The sequence below is a fragment of the Amblyomma maculatum genome, chromosome 11, assembly GCF_055883805.1.
Source record: "Amblyomma maculatum isolate TAMU_Amacu chromosome 11, ASM5588380v1, whole genome shotgun sequence".
Taxonomy (NCBI): domain Eukaryota; kingdom Metazoa; phylum Arthropoda; class Arachnida; order Ixodida; family Ixodidae; genus Amblyomma; species Amblyomma maculatum.
In genome coordinates, this window is record NC_139354.1 from 77,032,665 (window position 1) to 77,055,032 (window position 22,368).

The 22,368-nt window shown below is 42.7% G+C and overlaps 1 protein-coding gene across 4 annotated transcripts; it reads left to right on the top strand.

The window, feature by feature from the left end:
• Positions 1–2,775: 2,775 nt before the first annotated feature.
• On the top strand, positions 2,776–17,368 carry LOC146174217 (uncharacterized). 4 transcript variants are annotated; one of them, XM_084583613.1, is made up of 6 exons: positions 2,776–2,941; positions 4,280–4,358; positions 8,925–8,993; positions 12,520–12,555; positions 13,494–13,559; positions 16,311–17,368. In XM_084583613.1, the coding sequence occupies exons 2-6, from the start codon at positions 4,314–4,316 to the stop codon at positions 16,419–16,421; spliced, it is 327 nt and encodes a 108-aa protein (XP_084439739.1). In that variant the 5' UTR covers positions 2,776–2,941; positions 4,280–4,313; the 3' UTR covers positions 16,422–17,368. The 4 variants fall into 4 exon arrangements, with proteins under 4 accessions (XP_084439739.1, XP_084439741.1, XP_084439742.1 ...); XM_084583615.1 differs by lacking the exon at positions 4,280–4,358 and adding an exon at positions 6,984–7,042 and having other exon boundaries at positions 2,780–2,941; positions 8,908–8,993; XM_084583614.1 differs by lacking the exon at positions 4,280–4,358 and adding an exon at positions 6,984–7,042 and having other exon boundaries at positions 2,782–2,941.
• Positions 17,369–22,368: the final 5,000 nt, after the last annotated feature.

Below are 22,368 nucleotides of genomic sequence, written 5' to 3' on the forward strand. Positions count from 1 at the left end.
GCTAAAGTTGCGTTGACGACTATTTCATATATAATTTCGCCTCAACATTGCAAAATATTGCAACATTTTGCAACATTGCAACAATTTGCAACATATTTCTTGGGGTGTTCCCCAGCTCCACGCTTCCCGCTACATAACTGCCTTACGAAAGCACGACACTCAGCGCCCACAATTTTCTCTGAATCGCAAATATTTTCTTTGTATTTCTGCATGTCACAATACTGTTACAATTATATTGCGAACTTACATCCACAGTTTATTTGATGTTTCTTTAAGTTCAACTCCTTTTGGAGCTACGACATTGTAGACAAATAAGAAATGGCGTTGTGGCGTTATCACTCTTGCATTCTAGTTATCAGTTGCGGGTCTTGCGAATTACACGCACGGGTTACTACAGGTAAGATCTCATAACATTATCGAAGACTCAGTAATTATCCGCTCGCAACGTCGTCACCGTATTTTCTGTGCAGCGGGGAAATCGACGCTGTGACTTTAGAACACAGCATCATTACAAAAAAACACCCGAATCATCCACTGGCGACGACACAGAAACCTTTTTAAAAAGAGGACTCGTTTATAGAGAAGGTCACAGTTTGAATAATAAAAAATACAGCCGACTGAATGCATATTTGTCTTAGCCATTTTATTACACTGTCGCCTTCTCTCATGTACACTAGATCGCGTGCAGACGTTTTGATGGCTGCGTTTTCATCATTTGCTTTTCCGTCCTTTTGAAATTTACATATGATATACAAGGAAACCAGGTTGTTGTGTTTAGCGCTCAGTGGGTATCTGATTGAAACTTTATCGCAAATCAGAAAGGCTATAGCCCTGGCTTCCACTAATTTTCTGCGTGCAGTATGTACAGCTGTATGTACAGTCCTCGTCGAAAGTTTAGAGCCTGAAGTGTGGGATTTTAAATGGCTACTTCAGCGTTTGTAGAAGTCCTACCCGTTCGAGAAGGCAACACCAAGAAACTTCTAACTTTCCGGCAATTTCGAGCACTGGGATTGCTTACAAGCCATACACTCAAACCGTGTATGGCTTGTAACCAATACACAAGGCAAATACTTTTTATGTTTTACTGCAAAAGCAGCGCTACTGTCAGATTATTGGAACAGAATTCAGAACTCTGCTGAAGTGAAGCCGCCAGCTAAAACAAAGAAGTCTCATCATTTTTCCTACCCTCCTAAACTGTCAACCACCGTCAAATGCTTGGGGAACTGTCAATTTCGATGCCCGTCCTGTCCTACCATTAGCGATCTGGTCAGCATTGCCTTCAAGAAGAGGTGTCAAAAAGCCATCGGTTGCAGCAAATTTCTGCAAGAAATAGCAGCCTCCACTTGACCTATCGACTACAACGCCTATGCTCGTGAGAAGCTCACTTACCAGAAGAAGGTAACCAGGATGGCGAAATTGTAGTCAAAGAATCAGTATAACCGCGAGATGCCGAGCAGTGTCACCGCCTTTAAGGCATTATCCCACCAATGGATACGGGCTGTCACACCTGCTAGCCTTGACTATTCGTTTACAATTTTCATGAAATAGGAGCCTTCCGTCCCTTGTCTGAAGCCTCGGCTTAGAGTAAAAGCACGTAAAGTAAAAATTTGTACACTACGGCAGGAGGAAGACTAAACCGCTGTTTTATGTACACTTGTCGTACGCCTGAGTGCACGAGATGTATGATCATCTCGTATTTGTTCTCTTAATTTATCAGTCTTACGACATGCTTTTTCTACTTAGACTGTGCTCTATCTGATTGCAGTCTTAGTCTTCTCTTTGTATTTGGCTGTTTTCAGTCATAGACAATGTGGGTAGTCTGCTGTAGTGTAAACAGCATTTTTACCTGACCTCTAAGGGCGTTAAAAGAAGATGGTCTTCTGCGACATCTTAATCGGCATTGGCGTCGTGTATCCAAGCAATAATATTCTTACGATTTCGTTTCTTGTTTTTTGATGAGTGCGCAGCATATGGCCCACGTCTATTCAGGGCGAAATCTGTTTTTGGCGACTTCATGAGACTCTGCAAGAAGGAGCTCTTGGCAGAAGCAAAAACTATCCCACCACCAAAATTGCAACAGGTACGTTCTTGAGGAGCCACCGGTGCTGACTTCAAGGGTTACGAGATCGAGTTTGCTCGCAACCCTTCAAGACAACAAGTTTATTAAACACGGCTTATCTTTAGGGTGACTAACAGCTGAGCATAATTTTTTTTGGTAAAACGTCATAGGGTCCAGTGAGCCTAGACAAGGTAGGTTAAACTACAAAACTGCAAGAGGAAGCAGGTAACAAGGTACAATACGACATCCAAAGAGAAAGTTAAGAAAAATTGTGCAGAAAAAAACATTATACCTTCTTGATATAAGAATAAGTGTTAGCAAGAATAAAGCACATAAAGCAAATATTCATAAAGCAAAAGGCAATGCACACGATAGAAATAGGACTCATAACATGCGCAACAAAACAAAACATAGAGCACCAATTATCAAGGAGGTTGCCGTGGAATTAGAGAAAATGATTGCACAGCTCACAGGAGAATGTTGGGTTGTTGGAGATAGATGCAATAATGCCGCGAAGATCAGTTAAAAAACGTTAGCAGTCAAGCTAAAATACGAATCGTTAAGCGCGTTCCAGACTAAGCCATAACGAAATAGGAATAAAGAAAAGAAAAACAACAATGGGCACAAGAACAGTTCATAAAATTACGAAGCCAATGGAGGAAATGTTTAAGCAGCTGGTCTTGGAATGGTCGATGTCTAGTAATGGATGCATTAATGACGCTGAGATCATTTTACTGAGCGATCGCAGGTACAAGTGCTACTTACAGTAAGGCTTCAGCTCTTGCCCGTACGTGCCTGATGCTGTGTGAACAATGTAGGAGTGTGAAATAGGCCGAGACGCTCTGAGAGCTAAAGTGAGGGCTAAAGCCTGGCGCTGCAAAGGTATTCTTAAAATTAGCTTATGACAGCGATGTATAGAAAAATAATACATTTCTTTAGAGAGGTATCGAGTGATGTTTGTTATGCTGAAGTTGAGACTACATTTAAATATAATAAAACGAGTGTCCCGGTTGCCGACGTGTTCTACCTTTTTAAATGGAATTCGGAATGCCGCATGATTAACTGAACAAATGCTCGCTTTTGTGCACTGGTGATTTTAATATCAATATGCTTGACCAGGTACGTGATTTTAACGTAAAGCTTATGTCCTGCGGTTTTGTAAACTTAATAGAAACATCAACACGTGTCACTGCACTAGTACGAGTGCACGTGATTTATTAATTACGGATATTGAAAACAGTGTACTCTCTTGCGGTACAATTGCTTTTGATGTAAGTGATCATTGTCCGGTATTTGTCGTTTTTCGAAATGAGCATGTTAAGCGAAACATTCTGAAACAGTCCATACGTGTGCAACGCATCAACGATGCCTCATTGGAAGCTTTTAAGCACGATATTATCAACTTTGACTGGTCCTGTGGGTTGCAGAAAACTAGCGTCAATGATGTGTACGGCCTATTTTTTCACCATTTCCTTCGTCTTTATTCGAAGCACTTTCCGCTGCAGGTATACACCCTTCCCAGAAAGATAAGAAAACCAAGGGTTACAAAACAATTGTTCAAAACAATAAAGGACAAAAATCGCCTGTATTAAATGTTCCTTCGAACACGCGCAGAAGATGCGCTGCTTTATTTCGAAAATGTAAGCAACCGATTGAACGCGGAGCTACGGAACGCTAAGAAATGATGTCCTTGGTCGCCCTGAAATTAACCATGCTACGGAAGCGATGCTTGTCAGTGTTAACGAAGTAAGAGGGAGAGCACTCGCACAAAATTTCAACATTTTCCTAATAGTGTTACTTCATCTCAAGATCCTACAGGCACCCTTTTCGCCGGTTACCCTAGTCAGATTACGAAACAAAATTTTTCGAGCCAACTGATGCAAGTGAAATTTATAACGTGTATATGGGAATTAGTAATAGCAAAGCCTTAGATATAAACGCTATGCAGATGAGACCGTTGAACTATATCATATCTATAATTTGTCTCATGATTTCTCATATCTATAATCCGGCACTTGAATCCGGGGTTTTTCCCAACGGAAGGAGAACTGCAAAAGTGTCAGTAATTTATAAAGGGGGAGACCGAAACCTACCAGAAAACTATAGGCCGATCTCGGTGCTCCGCGTGTTTTCTAAGGAACTGGAAAAGGTTATCTCTTCAAGAATAACGAAGTTTTTTGATAAACATAAGGAAATGTCTGAGTAGCTATTTGGTTTCAGAACAGGCAAATCAACAGAAACAGCCTTATTAGCAATGAAAGAAATGATCTGGAACAACAATAATGATAACTTCTATACGGTGAGCCTTTTCCTTGATTTTAGTAAGGCATTTGATTGCTTAAATCATGCGATTCTTGCTTATAAACTTCAAATCTTCAATTATCTCCAAAACAGAAGTCAGTCAGTATCTGTAGATAATGAGCTTTCATCCCCTTTACCTATTAGCTGTGGTGTCCTGCAAGGGAGCGTACTTGGACCCCTTTTGTTTAATACCAATATAAATGACATTGTAACTATAGATCCTTCTGTTCATTTTGTAATTTCGTTCAGGCCGTAATCTCAACGATTTAACAGCGAAAGGTTCTGGATAGATTATCTAGGTGGTCTTTGATGAATAAATTAAAGATAAATCCTACGAAGTCGAAGGCTGCAATATTTTGCGCAAGAAACAAGCCGACAATACGAAACTGTGTACTAAAGTTTGAAAATAAAAAAAAATAGAAATTGTTGGGGAACATAAATTCCTTGGTGTATATTTTTTTATCTCACTTAAACTGGAACGTCACGTTGAACATCTCTGCAAAAACTCTCTTCTGTCTGTGGGGCCCTCTCGCGATGTCATGCAACTGTAGCTATGAAATGTAAACTACAAGTTTATTACGCATTATTCTTTTCTCACCTTAACCACTGTAGCTTAGTGTGGGCCACAATGAATAAGGCAAACATAAATAAGCTTCTCGTATTGCAAAGAAAATGGTTCGAATAATAGCTAATGCTGATTATGCGACTACCTCCAAATATGCATTCCAAGCACATAACATTATCCGTGTTGATCTATTATATGATTATAGGTTACTACAAATCATGTATTTTTCGAAGGCATCCGTTGCTGAATTTTATCCTTCCTTAGCATCTTTGGAGACGCATCGTGCTAACATGCCCACAAGAAGTACTAATGCATGGAATATACCACGTTTTCGCACTGGTTATAAATTACAGATGCTACCTTACAATTTGCCCCATGTTCTAAACACTTATCAAAATACGATAGGATACACAAAAGCCGAGCTGCGCAAATATTTTGTTAAAATGTGATTTTATGCCTCTGTTTGTAGATTGATGAATGTTTGCCCAGTTGACATTTTTCTCTTAAATTAGTACGACTTTAATTGTTTCTATTTTTGTGCTATTTAGTGTAAAGTTTATTAGTGAGTATGCATGTGCATTTAATTTTTTTTATTAAATGTGTCTACTGTATGTATGACAGATTTGGAGATTTCCTTCACCACTTGTGTGCTGCTGCTTGTATGGGTGTCTTGGACACTGTCAAGCTGCGAAGGCAACCTTTATCTTGGAAACCCTCCAGTTGAAGCTGAAAAAAAAACATTGTATTGTATTGTACGTGGGATGTGAAATGTAGTTGCGAAATCAGTTTAAATATGCCGCTTTCAATGCATTTTTACGAGACTACTTCTAGTTCTGACGCAGGTAGCCTAGTGAGCTGTAGGATTTCGCACCAACTCCGTCAAGATGTGCAGGCCATGACAGAGATGTTTTTAAGAAAATATCTATATGACTGCAATAAGACCCCAATACTGCTGCACTGTTAAGGGTTATGGTAAAGTTAACCTTTTATGGTATTTGGCCAGGATAAATCTATGATTTGTTTGGTTGGTTTATAACGTTTAACGCCACAAAGCGACTCAGAGTGCATCTCCGGAAAAGGGTACTTCCTGAAGTTCTTTATAAGCAACTGTCATCGCACAATACATGGGTGCATTGCTTTTTGCATGCATCTAAAATGAGAACAATGGCCGGGATTTTATTTCGCGTCCTTGCGTTATTCCTCTAGCCATTGAACCATCACTGTGGGCATACAATTAGTTGAAGTAGGCTTTATTTGACACCAACTGCACAAATTTAAAATTAGGTTTAACCATTTTCGAGAGCGATGTGATCAACGATTGAATTTATGGGTCAGGATAAAGTAATAAAAGGAGTAATATTGAAGAGCTCATTGAGTATTGAACAGAATACATTGTCAACAACACTGCCGTAAGATTCATCAGATGATACGTTACCAGCTCACAGCTGCAAGTGGTAACAGTTATGAACTGCCGAAAAAAGAACCAAACAAAAATAAGAAAGAAGTTCGTTCACTACACATTGACATATTGTGCTTTATTCTTTGAGATAAAGAAACACTAAGAATATCACATATTGTAGAGACACAAGTGTCAGCATGATGACATGTATTTATGCAGCACTCTTGATATGGGTCATAGACTAGGAATACTGAAATAGAAACGTAAGTATCATCACCACCCGCCCGACAGTACTCCTGCGGGGCTAATGCTTCTCCAATTTTCCTCCAATTAACCCGGCCCTGTGCTCGCTGCATCCATTTGACCCCCGCCAACTACTTAACGTCATGCACCCACCTAATTTTCAGCCGCACCCTGCTACGCTTTACTTCCCTTGAAATTCAACTGGTTACTCTTAGAGGCCATCGATTATTCTTTTTACACACAAAAAGCCCTACCCATGCCCATGTCTTTTGATTTCGGCTAGAATGTCATTACGCGAATAATTACACTGCACGATTCTTACCGATTAGCGTTACGCCGACCAATTTCTGATCCACAGCCTTCTACGTTGTCCTCAAATTAAGTAGAGTCCTTTTTCGTTGGCCTGTACGTTTCAGCCACAAGATGAGTACCGGTAGGACGCAACTGTTATACACTTTCGTCTCGAGTGATACCGGTAAGCTGCTATTCATAATGTGCGAGTACCTTCAGATATGCTCCATACCAATCTTATTACCTCAGTTATTTCCCTCGCGTGGTCCAGATCTGCAGTTACCACCTGTCCTAAGTTGACCTAAACTCGTATTCCTTTCCCTATAGGCTGTTGAAAATTACCCTATAGTCTTCTGCAAATTAATATTTAGGCCTATCTTTCTTCTGCTTCTATCTAGATTACTAACTATTCGTTGCAGTTAGTCCCCTCAATTACATAACAAGGCAATACCATCAGCGAATCGCAGATTACTGAGGTATTCTCCATCGACCTTGATGCAGATCGTGTCTCCTTGCCTGACACCTTTCTTATGTGGAGGTTTATTATTTTCTTCAGGCACATCTATAGTTAAGGCTGCCATTTTCTGTACTTTCTCATATGGCTCATCTACACTCTGATCTCGCAATGCCTGCATGACTGCTGAGGTTTCTATCGAGTCAAACCCTTTCCCATAGGCTGGTATTAGTCTGAGCACTTTTCTACGGTTGATAGTACGGATAAGATCGACGGTGGAGTATCCTTTCCGAAAACCTGCTTGATCCTTTGGTTGACTGAAGTCTAAGGTTGTCCTGATCCTATTAGCAATTACCCTAGCAATTACTTTGTATGTATGTATCAGGTATTGCGTATACAGGGTGGACAGTGTTTCTAGCATGATATCCCCCCCATCCTCCAACAAATCTGTTGGAGGATGGGAGTAAGGTGTATGTTAGCTATATTTACTGTTTTGTATGAGTTGGGAAAGTAACCTTTATATTGCTAACGATATAAACACTAAACCTTCGCTGTGTAAAACTGCACGTTGACAATCTGAAGTCATTGCAAGCTAGACAGGATTGCTGCATCACTGTGCGATATTAGTCGACATACGAGAAGAGCGAATCAGTTTTGTGGCACCTGTCAGAGTTCTGCTGCAGCACATGTCCCGGAAAGTGAAATTCTGCGGAGAATTTTTGCTTTTCTGTTTGAATTCATCTTTGTTTCAGTGCAATGTTCGCTTGAGTAGGCATAAAACGGGAGGTATTTTATGTTTTGTTAACAGTACGTTGATAACTGAATCAAACGTTTCCTGGCCCCTGTGTTAGGGGCAAAAGCACCAAAAAATGGGGCTTGCGAGCTTTCGTCTGAGAATGGAGGATGGAAATAAAGGTATAGCGATTAGCCCTGCGAAATAGACACAATTTTTTGTCTATGTTGTTCTTTTTGTACCCTAAATAAGCACATCATTTTAATTCAGTGCCCATTGTTTTGATAGCAGTGCATTCGTCTGGATGCTTTATGCTTCTCACTAAAATTAGCTGTGGTTTAGCTGGTTAAATCTGGCTGGAAGCGAAAGCTTCATTTGCCTGTTACATTATTCCCTTATCACTCCCTATCAGTGTAGGGCATTACATTATTGGGGACACTTATTAAGCTCAGTTTTTAAATATATGACTACAGAGCGTACTAGCCCACATATAAAGTCCCGCTTTAACCAAGCCGTATGGACGTGCCTGGGTGTTCTAGGTGTAACGAAAATACAAAGGGATCTGGCGGGCTGACTCTGATGTCACGATCGCATATGAAAGCAGCGGCCCGAGTTGACAGCTCCTGCCTGTATCTTTGGGTTAACATGAATTCAAATGTCATGGGAGGATGATTTTAATGTCACCCTTCCACTATTTAGTCACTGGTAACTCTACGTTTTAGCAGTGACTGGTTAGTCATTCGCCAATTAGTACTAGTTAAGTTGTGACACCACTGATGATGTCATGAAACTAAAGCTTTCATGAAACTAAAGGCTCTCGCCTTAAAATGTTTCAGGCACTAACCCTTTTCTTTACTTATAGACGTATTTTCTCAATAGCTCATGGCAGTGTTGTGCCACTATTACAACGTGTGCAAGGATTCTTCTGAAGGAAGAGAGTGGAATACGGTAAGAAATCAATTTTTATCAGCATGGCTGTAATTTCTATTTCGAAGTGCACTCTTGAATCGTACAGTGCAAACACGTCTAAATACTTCGTTCTTCAGAACAGCTTCATGTGAACAAAAATATTGCCTGAAGAATAATCTTCTTCCAAAACGTAAATGAGTACTAAAGTAATATATGTTGCCGAGCTAGCAAGTTACGCATTTTTAAATTAAAAAGAAATGTAAATGTGCGCTGAAAACATCGAGAAGACACGTATACAGGCGCCTACTTCAAGCTTATTTTGAATACTACAGGATGAAAATACGCCCCTTTTGCAATCTAATCACATTACTTTGTATGCATAGAAAATCAAACTACTGCACACAAGTTGTTCACTGCATCTCTTAGGCGCAACCATACATTTTTCTGGAATAGCGTTAAAAACCCTGATCACCATAAAATTGGCATCGGCTTCGGAGTTGGCGTTGTGAGCGAAAAATTATGCGCTTATGTACAAGCAGTTCTGCGAGTACGCATCTGTCAACATAGTGTTCAGAAGCGCTTTCAACTCCATTTAATAATTTTTAAACGGTGTATGAGAGCCCAAAATCACTTTATTCGAGAAGTTTTATCTTGATATCAGCGCCTGCAAGTTTGCGTCTGTTTAAACAGCTCAAAACATGCGAACGGAGTGTTTTGAGCTGTTTAAACCGCCTTTGGTGCTAAAGCAAAAAAAAAAAAAAAAAAAAAAAAAACGAGAACTGCGGAGTTTTATCCCCGTTAAACCTAGTCATCCAAACGTCATCCTCTTTAAGCGTGGCTAGGCTGTCAATCTGCGTTTATTCTCTTTGCGACCTGCACTCTATTCGTCAGTCGCTGCCAAGATACGATCACGATATTAGCCCCTGTAGGGGGTACATGACAGTTTCCAGCACTACTTAAATAGCAGTTGAGTCATGCGAAACTTAAGGCAATACACACAACATATGCCGCGTTTAAGGCCGCTGACGTCAATAAATGATTTCTGAAGTTCGGTCACGAACTTTTGAGTTGTTCCTTTTGGATAGACAGTTGACGCTGCCCATAAGATGTAAAGCCCAAAAGTACCATCGGTGGAGTTTATGTTTATAATTAATCTTTTTCATGGAGCTTCTTTTTCGTTGTGACAAAGAGGAGACGCAGCGGTGTTCTTGGCACAGATGGGTGTGATATAGCGGGTGTCCAATCAAACTTGAGCCAAGAGTTGGCGGTGGTCGGAGTGAGCTTTCCGCTCTTGCTGCATCTTGCATGGTCACGTGGGCCGGCTGGCTGATGCGGGCGAAGAAACCATAGCACCGATATCCGCCTGCCGCTGCAACCGGGGCGAAAAGACATGGTGGCAGTTAATTTCGTTCACTCAAACCACGTCTAATAGCACCACAATCATAGCAATCGAATGCACCAATCAATGATTTTATTTGAATTTTTAGCTCTTTTTTTTGAGCTCAGAAAACCAACAACACATGTTAGACTTTCTTTATTGGAAATATTCGAATCAAGGCATCTGAACGTGCTCTTCAACTTTGAAAATCACACTGATTCTAAAGTGAATGTTTAATAAATAGAAAAAAACACTTAATTAGGTAAATAAATAATTGCAAAACAGGAAGTTGCCTCTGCTGAGCAAGATGGCTGAAGGCTGTATTCAACTCGGTTTCCTGGCATACCTCGAATGTTTTATTTTTAACCCTTGGCTCAAATTTGCTTGGGTCCTCGCAGACGGACAGGACGTACAACTTCAGCCATTGTTGGGGAGCATGTTGCTGGAGAACACTCTAAAGGCTGTAAGGTTTGGTTACCAATAAATGAGCGCTTATCACAGACTGATAAGGTGCCTGTGTTTTATTGGTATCTCGAACTATTTGTGATACACGCCTTTAGCTCATGTGTGAATGCGAGATTTCAGTCTAAGATTAGCTTTGCGTTTCTTTCTTTGTATGTTCAAGTTTCTCGCTGAGGAGATATTGGCGATGGCGGAATAGAAACAAAATATTGCCAATGTTTACCCAGGTTAACCACAGTTATCTGTACGTAAAACCTGTTCAACATGACTACATTCATAATGGCGTTTCGTATCTATGCGATCTCTCCTTTTCCGTCGATATCTGGCTCGAGCCGATAAAGATTTCTCTTCGCTGCTTCTTTACGGCGAGCTATGGGCGGAATAATGACTTAATCTGACGCCTGCACCAAGCTTTCACGCAATTGCACAGGCACGCAATTGAACAGACATGACATACATGGCGAGAATGAGCAACCACGCTCCTGCTAAGCCGTTGTTTATCCCATGGCGAGTGACGTAGTATCACATTGGAGGGCTTTTGTGTCCCCATCTAAGACGATCATTTGGTGGTTCCGAGCAGTGCTGCGGACGAGGTAGACAAAGAAGCGTGTAGTGGTGTAAAGAGGAGCGCTTTCTGCTGCTGCTCAAGGTGAAAGAATCAAAAAGTGAATAACCTTGTAGTTGCTGTGCCAAGAGTAGAGTTATATATTCTAAAACAGGTGTGTGCCTGTAGGAGAGTTTCTCGCTAGCTAACCTCCCCTTCTACCAAGGGCAAATTTAATGTTGTTTAATTTTCAACTCCCTTTTTTCGTGTGCACAAGTGTGTTTGTTTGTTCGTTTACCAACGTGTGTGCGTATAAAAACAAAGGTGCGTTGGTAGTCTCCTTTCTTTGCTTAAGCTATGCTTCTGCTAGCTAGATGTTTACTACCTGCGCTCGATGCGGCCGCATTTAAGGGCAAGATTGACTTTTGAACTGATGAAAGGCTTCCTTCCAGGAGAGTTCAAGTTGCAATAACATAATGTTAACGTAGGCAGCATAATGTTACAGAATTTTGTGATTAGTATGTCTCTATTATGTTCAAAAGATTAGGCATTAGTGAGAGTTTAGTGACCATCCCCGAAATCACGCCATCAAACGTTTCCTTTGCTGTGTCTTGAAAGAAGATGAAAAAAAAATTGAGGACACTTTAGGGCTTAAAGTGACGAAGGGCAAAAGCCTGAGTGCTGCATTCTGCTACGCGATTTTTGCGCATGTAGCGATGAATGCTGCTACGAGTAAAGCGAGCGACTACTCTTTCACATTCTGCGAGTGCATTTAATTGTGAATTTGCTTGTCTGCGACGAGATCGCGCTCCTTGTATCTTCGCAGTTCTACGTTTACAGTTGTCTGGTCGACTTTACTGGGTGTGCGGCATTAATCAGTAATTAATTAAATACGCAGCTGTCACCAATAGGAAATTATTAATGAATCAAATATTAATAATTTGTGGTTAATTAGTAATTGATTACTTATTATAAGTAAATGTTCATTGATGTGCATATAAGCATAATAGACACGCATTCGCGCATACTGTGGTGGTGCTGTGTGATTGGTCGATACCTCCATGACGTCAACCCGTTTCGACCAATAAGAGCCGCCGCAAAAGCGCGACATTTTTGCTGACGACAAAGACGAGGCAATAAAAGCTTTCGCCTTAATAACCATAGCAATGCTTCCTTTGCAGGTAACTGGTTGTTTGATATCAACGTTTGAGGATAAGGTAATTCAGTTTTATACTTTCTGCCCTTTGTAACCACGTGGCGTAGCTTGGGCGAGTTTCACAGGTTGAGGGCGCGAAATATTTAGGATATAAAATCGCAAAATCAGTATCATAACGAAGCACACGCAAGTCAGATGACTTCTTTTTGCAATTGGTAAATGTGGTTCAGGACATTTGAGCACAGGGGAGCAAATGCATCAAACAACATGTGAAGGGTTCGTAAACTACATGCGAAGTGTTGTGAGTGGCTTGCAGTACTTCCTCTATTCTATCTGCCTTGACTCATGCCTTACCTTGGTCATGATTGTGGTGTTCTCTTGACATGACGTAGTTCTTGCAGTTGGGTTTGGTTCCCAAAAAACTAAATTTCTTTGTCGCCATTAATGCTTCAACGTATTGAATGCTTTCAGTACTACGCCTTCTATAGACAACTGAATCCAGGCGTAAAACATTTATAGCACATCTTTTATCGCACCCTAATTCAATCAAAAGATCTAATAGTGCGAGAATGAGATCAATGAGCCACATGTACCTCTTCCGAAACTAGGGTGAATGAGAGAGAAGATGGCTACACGCTATGAAAAGGGCACTGAACAAGGGTAGAAGGGGGAGCCTCAGTTCTCAAGTCTAGCCACTTGTGATCTGAGGCTCCCCTTCTACCCTTGTTCAGTGCTCTTTCATATCTTCTGAAACTAGTGCGTTTTGTCGTATAGCTGAGTTTGACCACATGCGGTACTGCACATAGTCCTAGCTCGGGTGTACCAGCGGCGGATAAAATATGGACGCTTGTGCTAGTTCGCCGGTGTTGTAACTTGTGAGGATGAGAATATGCGCAGTAAATACCTGCCTCAATTTTTATTACTGTTGCAGTTAGCGTTAAGCTGTCAAATTAGAAGGCTGCGATTTATGTGTTTTATTGCTTTCGCTTTCCTCTGCAGACGTCTCTTTACTATACCCGCCTGAATCTTTCGGATGAGTTTGCGGGCGCGTCGGTTAAACTTGCGGTAAGAGCTACACTCTGTCCTTGAACAGATGCCTGATCGAAATGATGTGAGCGTCTAAGCTTTCTATCTCATTAAGTCTTTTCTCTTGTAGCCAATCTGCTTCAAATCCCTGTCGTACGTAATTATTTTTAACTTGCGTCTAGGTGATATGCGTATGCAGTACCACCCAGAACGCAGAAGCGTTGCTAATGATAATTTTAAAACAAACTGCGATTGAAGAAGAGACGGCGCATTGAATGAGCGAGTCACACAAAGCAACCAATGAGCGAATCTGCATTTTAGCTGCGCAGTACCAATTGCAGCTGATTTTTCTAATGATCTGTGGATGAATTGATTGAAGTTGCTTTTTCGCTATTTCTCAAATACTATATTAGTGAAACATCTTTTTTCCTGTGACAGCTGCGGTCAGCACCGCCCCTGTGGCCAAATTTACGGCGTCGATGAGCTTCACTGAACGTGGCTAGTAACGCTTTCCCTTTAAATTTAGTGGACACGCTCAAGCTTTGCCTTAGGAGTAGACGTTGTTGTTGTTGTTGTTGTTGTTGTGGCTGTAGGAAGAAAGAAAAGAAAATGCACGGGCCTGCTACTGGCTCTGTAGCTGAGCCACCTCCGCTGCCTCGTGCTGGCAGAAGAGAAAATAGAGAAGGAAGAAAAGGAAGAGGGAAAGAAAGACGCGCGCCGCAACAACAGCCGTCGTCCACCACCAGCGGTGGCGTGTGCAATGACGGCCTAGAACAGATAAAAATTCGGTGCCAGGCTAGCCCCCGCCGCAAGCGGCGGTGACCCACCTGTACCATCCCCATCAGGCTACCGCCCTTAATACCGTATTTTATTCCGGTTTTTGTAGTTTTTGTTCAAGTGGGAGTTTGGGGAAAGGAAGGCGCACTATATGTCTCACTTTTCTAGGGACACCTATACTATATTTCAAATTGGTTTATATACTATTAAGGCGTGGTATCACACTTCCCGGTGGACACCTGAACATGCCTTCATTTTTCATACTACGATCCGAACGTTTCTGGCAAACCCAAACAAATGCTTCTTGGAAGACCGGCCAGCTGTGTCAGATGTATAGAATTATGTACCGCCGAATCTTCGAATACGCCTGCTATGGAACTGCAAGTATTAGAATTTAAGCTCTAGTTGTCGGGATGCAACTTCGTAATTTGCCTCGCTGGGTCCGCATAAATTTCGTCTATTTAAAAATAGATATGCACTTAAAAGTCAGACAGATACTGGGTCTTCCGTTCTTCAGAAATGAGCTTATGCAAAAATTACGGGGGAGGCTGAGGAACGAACGTGGAGAGGAAAACATAGTTGAAGGTTTAGTAAAAATTTTTTATTGACATACTGTGGCATCCTACTCTGCCACTACACATTTCAATGCATCATATTTTAGATATTTATCTCTAAATGGTAGATACAACGAGCAGCTTATAAGCTGCTCTATAGCCTCTTCCGCCGTGGCGTACATTCTCGGCCTTCAGCGCCAGCGATTAAAGCGACGTGCGACGTCAGAATAGTGGTGTGGCATGAAGCTTAGAGCCCACGTGGCGACGTATGCAATGCTTTTGAGCGTGATAAGTATGGACTTGTTTTCAGGAATTCGGCGTTGAATAGTGGTTACCGCTCTCGTTTGGGTGCAAAATAATGATGGTACGAGTCATGGCGGGGAAGATTCACAAAATTTTCTTATTTCCTTGTTATTCTATTTTGTGTATCTCACGGAGCGGGAATGGAACACATAGATTTAAGACTTTCACCTTAATAATATAGAAAATTGCGTAATTAAAAGGTAGTAGTGCGACGAGAGAGTTGCAGGAACTTTTATGTTCCCGAGTTTGGTGCTACACGACTCAAGAAGCGCTGGCTAAGACGAAGCAAGACAGTCCCCCTAATAAAAGCTGTCAAACCATGTACATCTACATAATCCGTGCAAATGCAAGGTAAACAGTGTTTTATCTCTCATAAATAGTCTCACGCTATGATTAACCCCCTTCTCCACAAGTGGTAGATATTCGATTTCAGTGTCATTGAGTATATGCATATAGCAATACGTCTCACTCTCGCCCACACACGGCGCGGTACACTGAGTGGATTAGCCTCTAATAACTTGTGGCAGTCTAAAAACGTTTTCGCGAATCTATTACAACTGACAGTAATGCCTAGGAAATGTAGCCTATGGCTCAACTGAATAACTGTGTAAGGAAAGTCATGTGCTAGTGCGAGAACGACATGTCTTAATCGCGTTTGAAGAAGGGCTTTTTTCGAATAATAAAGCGTGAGTCTCTCCGGTATAAAGCGAGAACAATCGTACACAAGTCGACCAGCAGGTTTGCTTCCCGGTGTACGTCGGCCATTTTTATAGGGTGTCGCCAAAGTGTCTTTTTTTTCTTTCAGACTGTATTAAAAGCGCGCTCCTTCGTGCTACGTAACTATTGCTTGTATTACCGTGCAGACGAATGGGAGCAATGTTACAAACGGTGCCTGCTAGAAAAAATGGACACGAGAATGATAAAGTATAGCGACATCAGTGATGCACTGCAAAGGGCATTCGTACATACTGGCCACTTGTACATGGTATTACGCAGTGCTCTAGTTCAGTTGCGAGCGCCTGTTTTGCATAGCTTTCCTCTTCAGGCGTCCTATAAACTAAGCTGCGCACTGAAGACAAAGCATTTCTTACCTCAAATCTCTAATTGTAGTTTCTTGTTTCTAATTTTGATCATTTGTTCTTTCCTTATATATAAGGCGTGCCTGTGGAATCTCACTTCTCCTACTGGTGCTGAAGCCATTCAAGTCGTCGATGATTTGTCATCATTTGGAAGAAATTTTTTTATAGCATTTGGATGGAGGAAGTAAATCAAACGTTACCAATGGTTTCGGCGACAAGTGCGTCATGTACTATTTTTGCTAAAAGTAGTTCTGCTGTTTAACTATTACGCAAGTACTATTACGGTCACACTGTTTGGCAGTGGTAAGCACGTTTACAGCTTGTATTGGGAAAGGGTGAACCACTACACGCATACTAGCAAAGAAGACAAAGCGACTTTTAGTTCTCAGAATGCTTGAAACGTCCTCAAGTGTGTACTGTGCAGACTAGGTATTTTGTAGCAATACAATAACATAGATGTAACCATTTTGAATGTTGTAGGATGATAAATGCAGGGGGCGACGAGAGAGGTGGCTCCGCTCCAGCTCTGTCTTTGCTACTGCTGAGGCCAGTTAATATATTCTTGCTCGGAGTTTCAGCAAATGATCCCACTGAGCGTGACCATTAGGCGCAGGAAAATGTTTCGTGCACAAGGTGGAGGTTATGGCAAATAAATGTAAGAATAATAGCCGACATGGCAGGTGTTCTTTTCTGAAACACCAAATCTCTTATGACAAGGTTACCTTTTTGCGGAAAAGAAGAGGGCGCAGCATGAAGAGTCAGCTAAAATGAAACGAGCGGAGTGGTACTGATTTATTGTAAAATAAGAAATGAGGAATTACCATTAATTAGCGAAACGTTGGAGGCAGATATTTGTTAATACCGAAATGTGGTGGATGAGATTCCATAAAGGTGCTATGTAAAAGAAACGCTGGCTGAGGAAATGTTGTCAACTAACAACCTAACCATGTGCATAGCCTTAACGGCCATGCAATTATATTTGCTTCCAATGACAAATGTGCCCTCAGGTTTTTCTATCTATTTGTGTCACCCAAAAGCGTTACATATTGGTCTTCTGTGGCAGATGTAAATTATTGGTTCGTGCGACCTCCAAGAAATGAAGAAATATTTTACTTTGAATAAAAGTTTTGTGTATTCGGTAAAACAACATTTCATTAACTGTTTTTGACACTAATCTGCATTCACCTTGTAGTTGAAATTATTGTACAAGGAAGGTAGATATGGTATAAGGTAAGCAAAAACTACCAAATCTGTTTTGCTCGCCTCCTGGTCGTAAGGTAGCTGACTCGCCCCGTCGGAGAAGAGGGGATCCTTGGTAATTGAATCGACCTAATTTCAGGGGTGCCAGTTAGTTTATACTAATTAAAAAAAATAACCGCTAGGAGAAGGAGTACACCGGCAGACAATAGACCGAGTCCACAACCATGCGGTAAAGTGTATGCTCCTCATTATATGTTTTTTGAATTCTTTTTAATTAACATTAACGATGACCACTCTGAATGGATCATGGAAAAAGCAAGAGAGTTCCAGAAACACATCTACTTCTGCTTTATTGATTATGTGAAAGCGTTTGACTGCGTAGATCACAGCAGATTGTGGCAAGCTCTCCAAGAGATGGGAGTTCCAATTCACCTCATCTGTCTCCTCATGAAACTGTATGAAGGACAAGAGGCCACACTCAGAACTGGGCATGGTCTTACTGATTGGTTTCCGATTGAGAAAGGAGTGAGGCAAGGCTGCATACTTTCGCCCTGCCTATTTAACCTATATGCAATGTGCATCATGAGGAAGGCCGGTCTGGACGAGTCTTCAGCTGGAGTGAAGATTGCTGGAAAACTTATCAATCACGTTAGATATGCGGATGATACCACTTTAATGGCAGAAAGTGAAGTGGAACTCAAGAGACTTCTGATGCGCATACAAGAAGAGAGTGAGAAGTTTGGGCTTAAACTGAACGTTAAAAAGACAAAGACGATGGCGTCTTGCCCTATCAAGTCCTGGAGCATAAAGGGACAAGAAGTGGAAGCTGTGACAGATTTTCTCTTCTTGGGCTCCAAGATTACCTCAGAAAGAGGCTGCAGCCATGAAATTAGGAGATGCCTGCTTCTGGGAAACAGAGCAATGGCTAGCCTTGACCGCCTAGTAAAGAGCAGAGACATTAGCCTGCCAACCAAGATCCGTGTACCTCGTGCTATGGTCTTTCCAGTTGTGATGTATGGATGCGAGAGTTGGACTGTGAAAAAGGCTGACCGCCGAAAAATTGACGCGTTTGAATTGTGGTGCTGGCGAAGGCTCTTGAGAGTTCCTTGGACTGCCAGAAGATCAAATCAGTCGATATTGTCGACCATAAACCGTGACTGCTCATTGGAGGGTGAAATTCTAAAGTTAAAGCTCAGCTACTTTGGTCATCTGGTGAGAAGAGAGGAGTCGCTGGAGAAAGATTTGATGTTGGGAAATGTTGAGGGTCGCCAGAGAAGGGGTAGGCAGCGAACGCGATGGTTAGATGGCATCCTCGAGGCACTGCAGATGAAGTTATGTGATGTTAGGAAGATAGTGAGAGACCGGAAAGCGTGGCGTGACATGGTCCATAGGGTCACGAAGAGTCGGACACGACTGAACGACTGAACTGAACTGAACTGAATTCTGAATGGGAACGAGAACGAGCATTCTGTTTGGAGATATGTAGAGGCATGTCGGAGATGGTTGTTGATGGAGACTGCTTGGTAGGTGGGCCTATAAGCCATACGTGAGGGCTATGAGAGGTCATTAAGAAGTATGGCAAGAATTGCCGTTGCTTTTGTTCTGAACATACATGCTTCCTTGTGTAGTGAAATATAACACCCCATGTTGGTGGAATACTTTAAAGCGGACAGAAATCAATTGAAAATAGCACCCAAGGTAATGCACCAGCTCATTACCGAAGACAACAGCGAGAATACGAAGCGACATCCTGACCTTGCGGAGACGAAGTTTTGGAAGAAGCTTTTTATAAGTAAACTGTCTACTAATAGGGACCAAAGTGAAAACTTTATCGGAGCTTGTTGCCGGAAGTATGCAAGCACAAAAAGCGCGGAAGAGATTGGATGAGACAGTATGATACAGTCGCAATTAGTTTTCGTTTGTGACACAGCAGCCCAAGCATTGAAAGCAATTGCTATTTCATGTCCCTCCCAAATAGGAGAATGAAATAAAGATGTTCATTCCGAAAGTTGCACCTTCTAAAGCCGAAATTAGCGTGCTTAGGATGCTGTACATGCACAAAATTGTGCGACAAACGATTGCGTTTAAACTTGGCTGCAGTGTATCCGCAGAAATAAACAGATCACTGTAGACCCATATCAATAGACAAAAGCTTTCGCACATCGTGCACAGAAGAGAGAGCACACTCATGGCCGTTACGTTGTTTTCAGAAGATGCCAGCGTTTAGATGCCAGAAGAAGTTTCGCCATCAATGAAATAATATTGCGCTGACTTTGCACAATTTATCGGTGCTAAAGAAAGGAAGGAACCTATTGTTGTTGGAGTGCTCTGTGCGCCAAGGCTATCGCAAAGAATACCAATACTCGAAGCCTCTAGTGAATGCTTTGGGAAAAAGAGATCCTCAGGTAGCGTATAACATAAACGAAAATAATGCTAGTGAAGAGGAGTTTATTGGGGCTTGTTCGGAGCACTGGAGGCGGCGACCGACGACCCTAGAGCAAAGCAAAATCTCGTCCGAACAAGACAGTCCGCGTTTTCAGTGCGCGCGCCAGCTGATCGGCCAGGAACCCAGCAGTCTTCATTGTCGTTTGTGTCGGCGCTGCATTATCTTCTTCCTTACAATTGCCTAGGCTGGAAGAGGGAGCCATCCTGGCGGCTTAAGGCGACGGTGGGCCGAAGAAGGCGTTGCCGGCTTCACGACGTTGTTAACTGGAGATGAACGCTCTAATACAAGATAAGGGCCATTATACTTTGCAGAGAATTTGGAATCAGCCGGAACACAGAACCAAACGGGGATGTTGGTAGGAAAGTCAGAAGCGGGCTTGCCGTGATCGCTCTTATGTCGGCGAAGATCGTGAATGCCCGACGTGAATGAGCGAGCCAGCTCAGTGCACTTCTCAGCATTACGGGTAACAGAAGAAAGAGAAGTGTACCCTGAAGTGTCGGAGTAGTAAGGAAGTATGGTGTCCAGTAGACAGGAACACCGTAGAGTAGAAAGAATGGAGAAAATCCAGTCGTTGCCTGAGACGCTGTGTTGTAAGTGACGTGCGGAAGCAGCTGATCCCAATTAGACGCGTCAGAAGAAATGTACAGGGTCGTCCACTTCTAGCTAGAACACGGTCACTGCTTTTAAAGCAACATTGTATCTTACGCAGGCAGATATCGATGCAAAGCGATGCAAGCACACAGGGACACTGATGTGCTGCTTCACATGGCCAGCCACTTTAGATTACTGCGTGGCCGGGTCGGATGCAATGACACCTTGAAAGCAGTGACCGTGTTCTAGCTAGAAGTGGACGAGGCTGTACATGGCCAGCATGTCACCAAGACTTCGGTTAAATCTTTCTGCGAGGCCATTGGTTTGAGGATGGTAAGCTGTGGTGGTTCGATGTATTGTGTGGCAAGTTTCTAACAGCTCGTTGACCACTTGTGATAGGAAGACTCGGCCGCGGTCACTGAGGAGTTCACAAGGAACCCCGGAACGTAGAACGAAGTGAGGCAGGGTGAAAGGCAACGTCATGAGCACTAGCCGTAGACAGGGCTGCAGTCTCCGCGTAGCGAGTGAGGTGATCCACGGCGACTATTATCCTGCGGTTGCCTGATGTCATCGATGCCGACTCAATCAAAGGGTCGCGCTGGACAAGGCAATGGCTGCAATGGGCGGGCTGAGGGGCCCGGAGACGACTTCCGTTGCTGACAAGAAGTACAGGAACGAATATAGCGGCGGACAAAGTTGTACATTCCCCGCTAGTAGTACCGCTAACGGGGACGCTCGTATGTCTTCAACAAGCTAGCATGTGCGCTTTGCGAGTCGGCATGGGGATGGGGCAAATTTCTGTGCGAATGCGAGGTATGACCAAAAGCCATTTGTGACCCTCCGGGCGATAGCTTTTGCGATACAGCAGACTACCTCGGATCGTAAAATGGGAAACTTGGCGACGATGGGCTCACGGGATTGAAGACGTTGAGTACGCGGTGAGGACATCTAGAAACGAAGATATCCAGGGATCCCGGCGTTGTTCAAAAGGCAGGTCGTCGGAAGTAATGGCTGAAACGAAGGGCTCGGATATCGAGTCCGAGGGTGAAGGAGAAGGAGCGCGATAAGGCGTCAGCATCGGAGTGTTTGCGTCCCGATTGATATATCACGTCAAAGTGAAAGTCTTGAAGGCGATGAACCCAGCGGCCGAGGCGCCCAGAAGGGTCTTTGAGGGAAGTCAACCAGCAGAGGGCATGGTGGTCGCTAACGACGTTGAAGCGGCGGCCATATAAGTAGGGGCGAAGCATTGTTAAGGCCTACACGATTGCAAGACACTTCTTTTCCGTGACAGTGTAGTTAGATTCAGCTTTAGTTAGCGCTCGGCTAGCATAAGCACCCACATATTCGGAAAATCTGAGTTTATGTTGAGCGAAGACAGCACCGAGGCCGATAGCGTCAGTGTGCACCTCTGTAGGAGCGGATGGGTTGTAATGGCGGAGAATAGGCGGTGAAGTGAGTAGACGTCGGAGCGTATAGTAAAAGCATAATCGCAGATTGGGGTCCAGGTAGACAAGTCGACGGGACCATTCAGCAATTTTATAAGTGCTGCAATGATGAAAGCGAAATTGCGGGAAAAATGGCGAAAATATGAACATAGGCCGACAAAGCTGCGCAGCTCTTTAACAGAAGTCGGTTTCGGGAATTTAGTGACTGCACTTCAGCCACCATGGGCACGCTAGGAATCATAGGCGGGTGTGCTACTTGGTGCGGGACAATCGGCTTTTCTAGGGTGCATAGATGGTGTTACTATGATATTTCTTTTTTAACATCATCATCATCTCGAGGGGCGTACATAGACTGCAAAAGCCATAGTAGCGAAGGCGCAACAGCAGACATCGCCGATAAAAGGCTTCTGATTCCCGAAATGCCTTTAAAAACTTTCTTAAGTGATTGCGCAA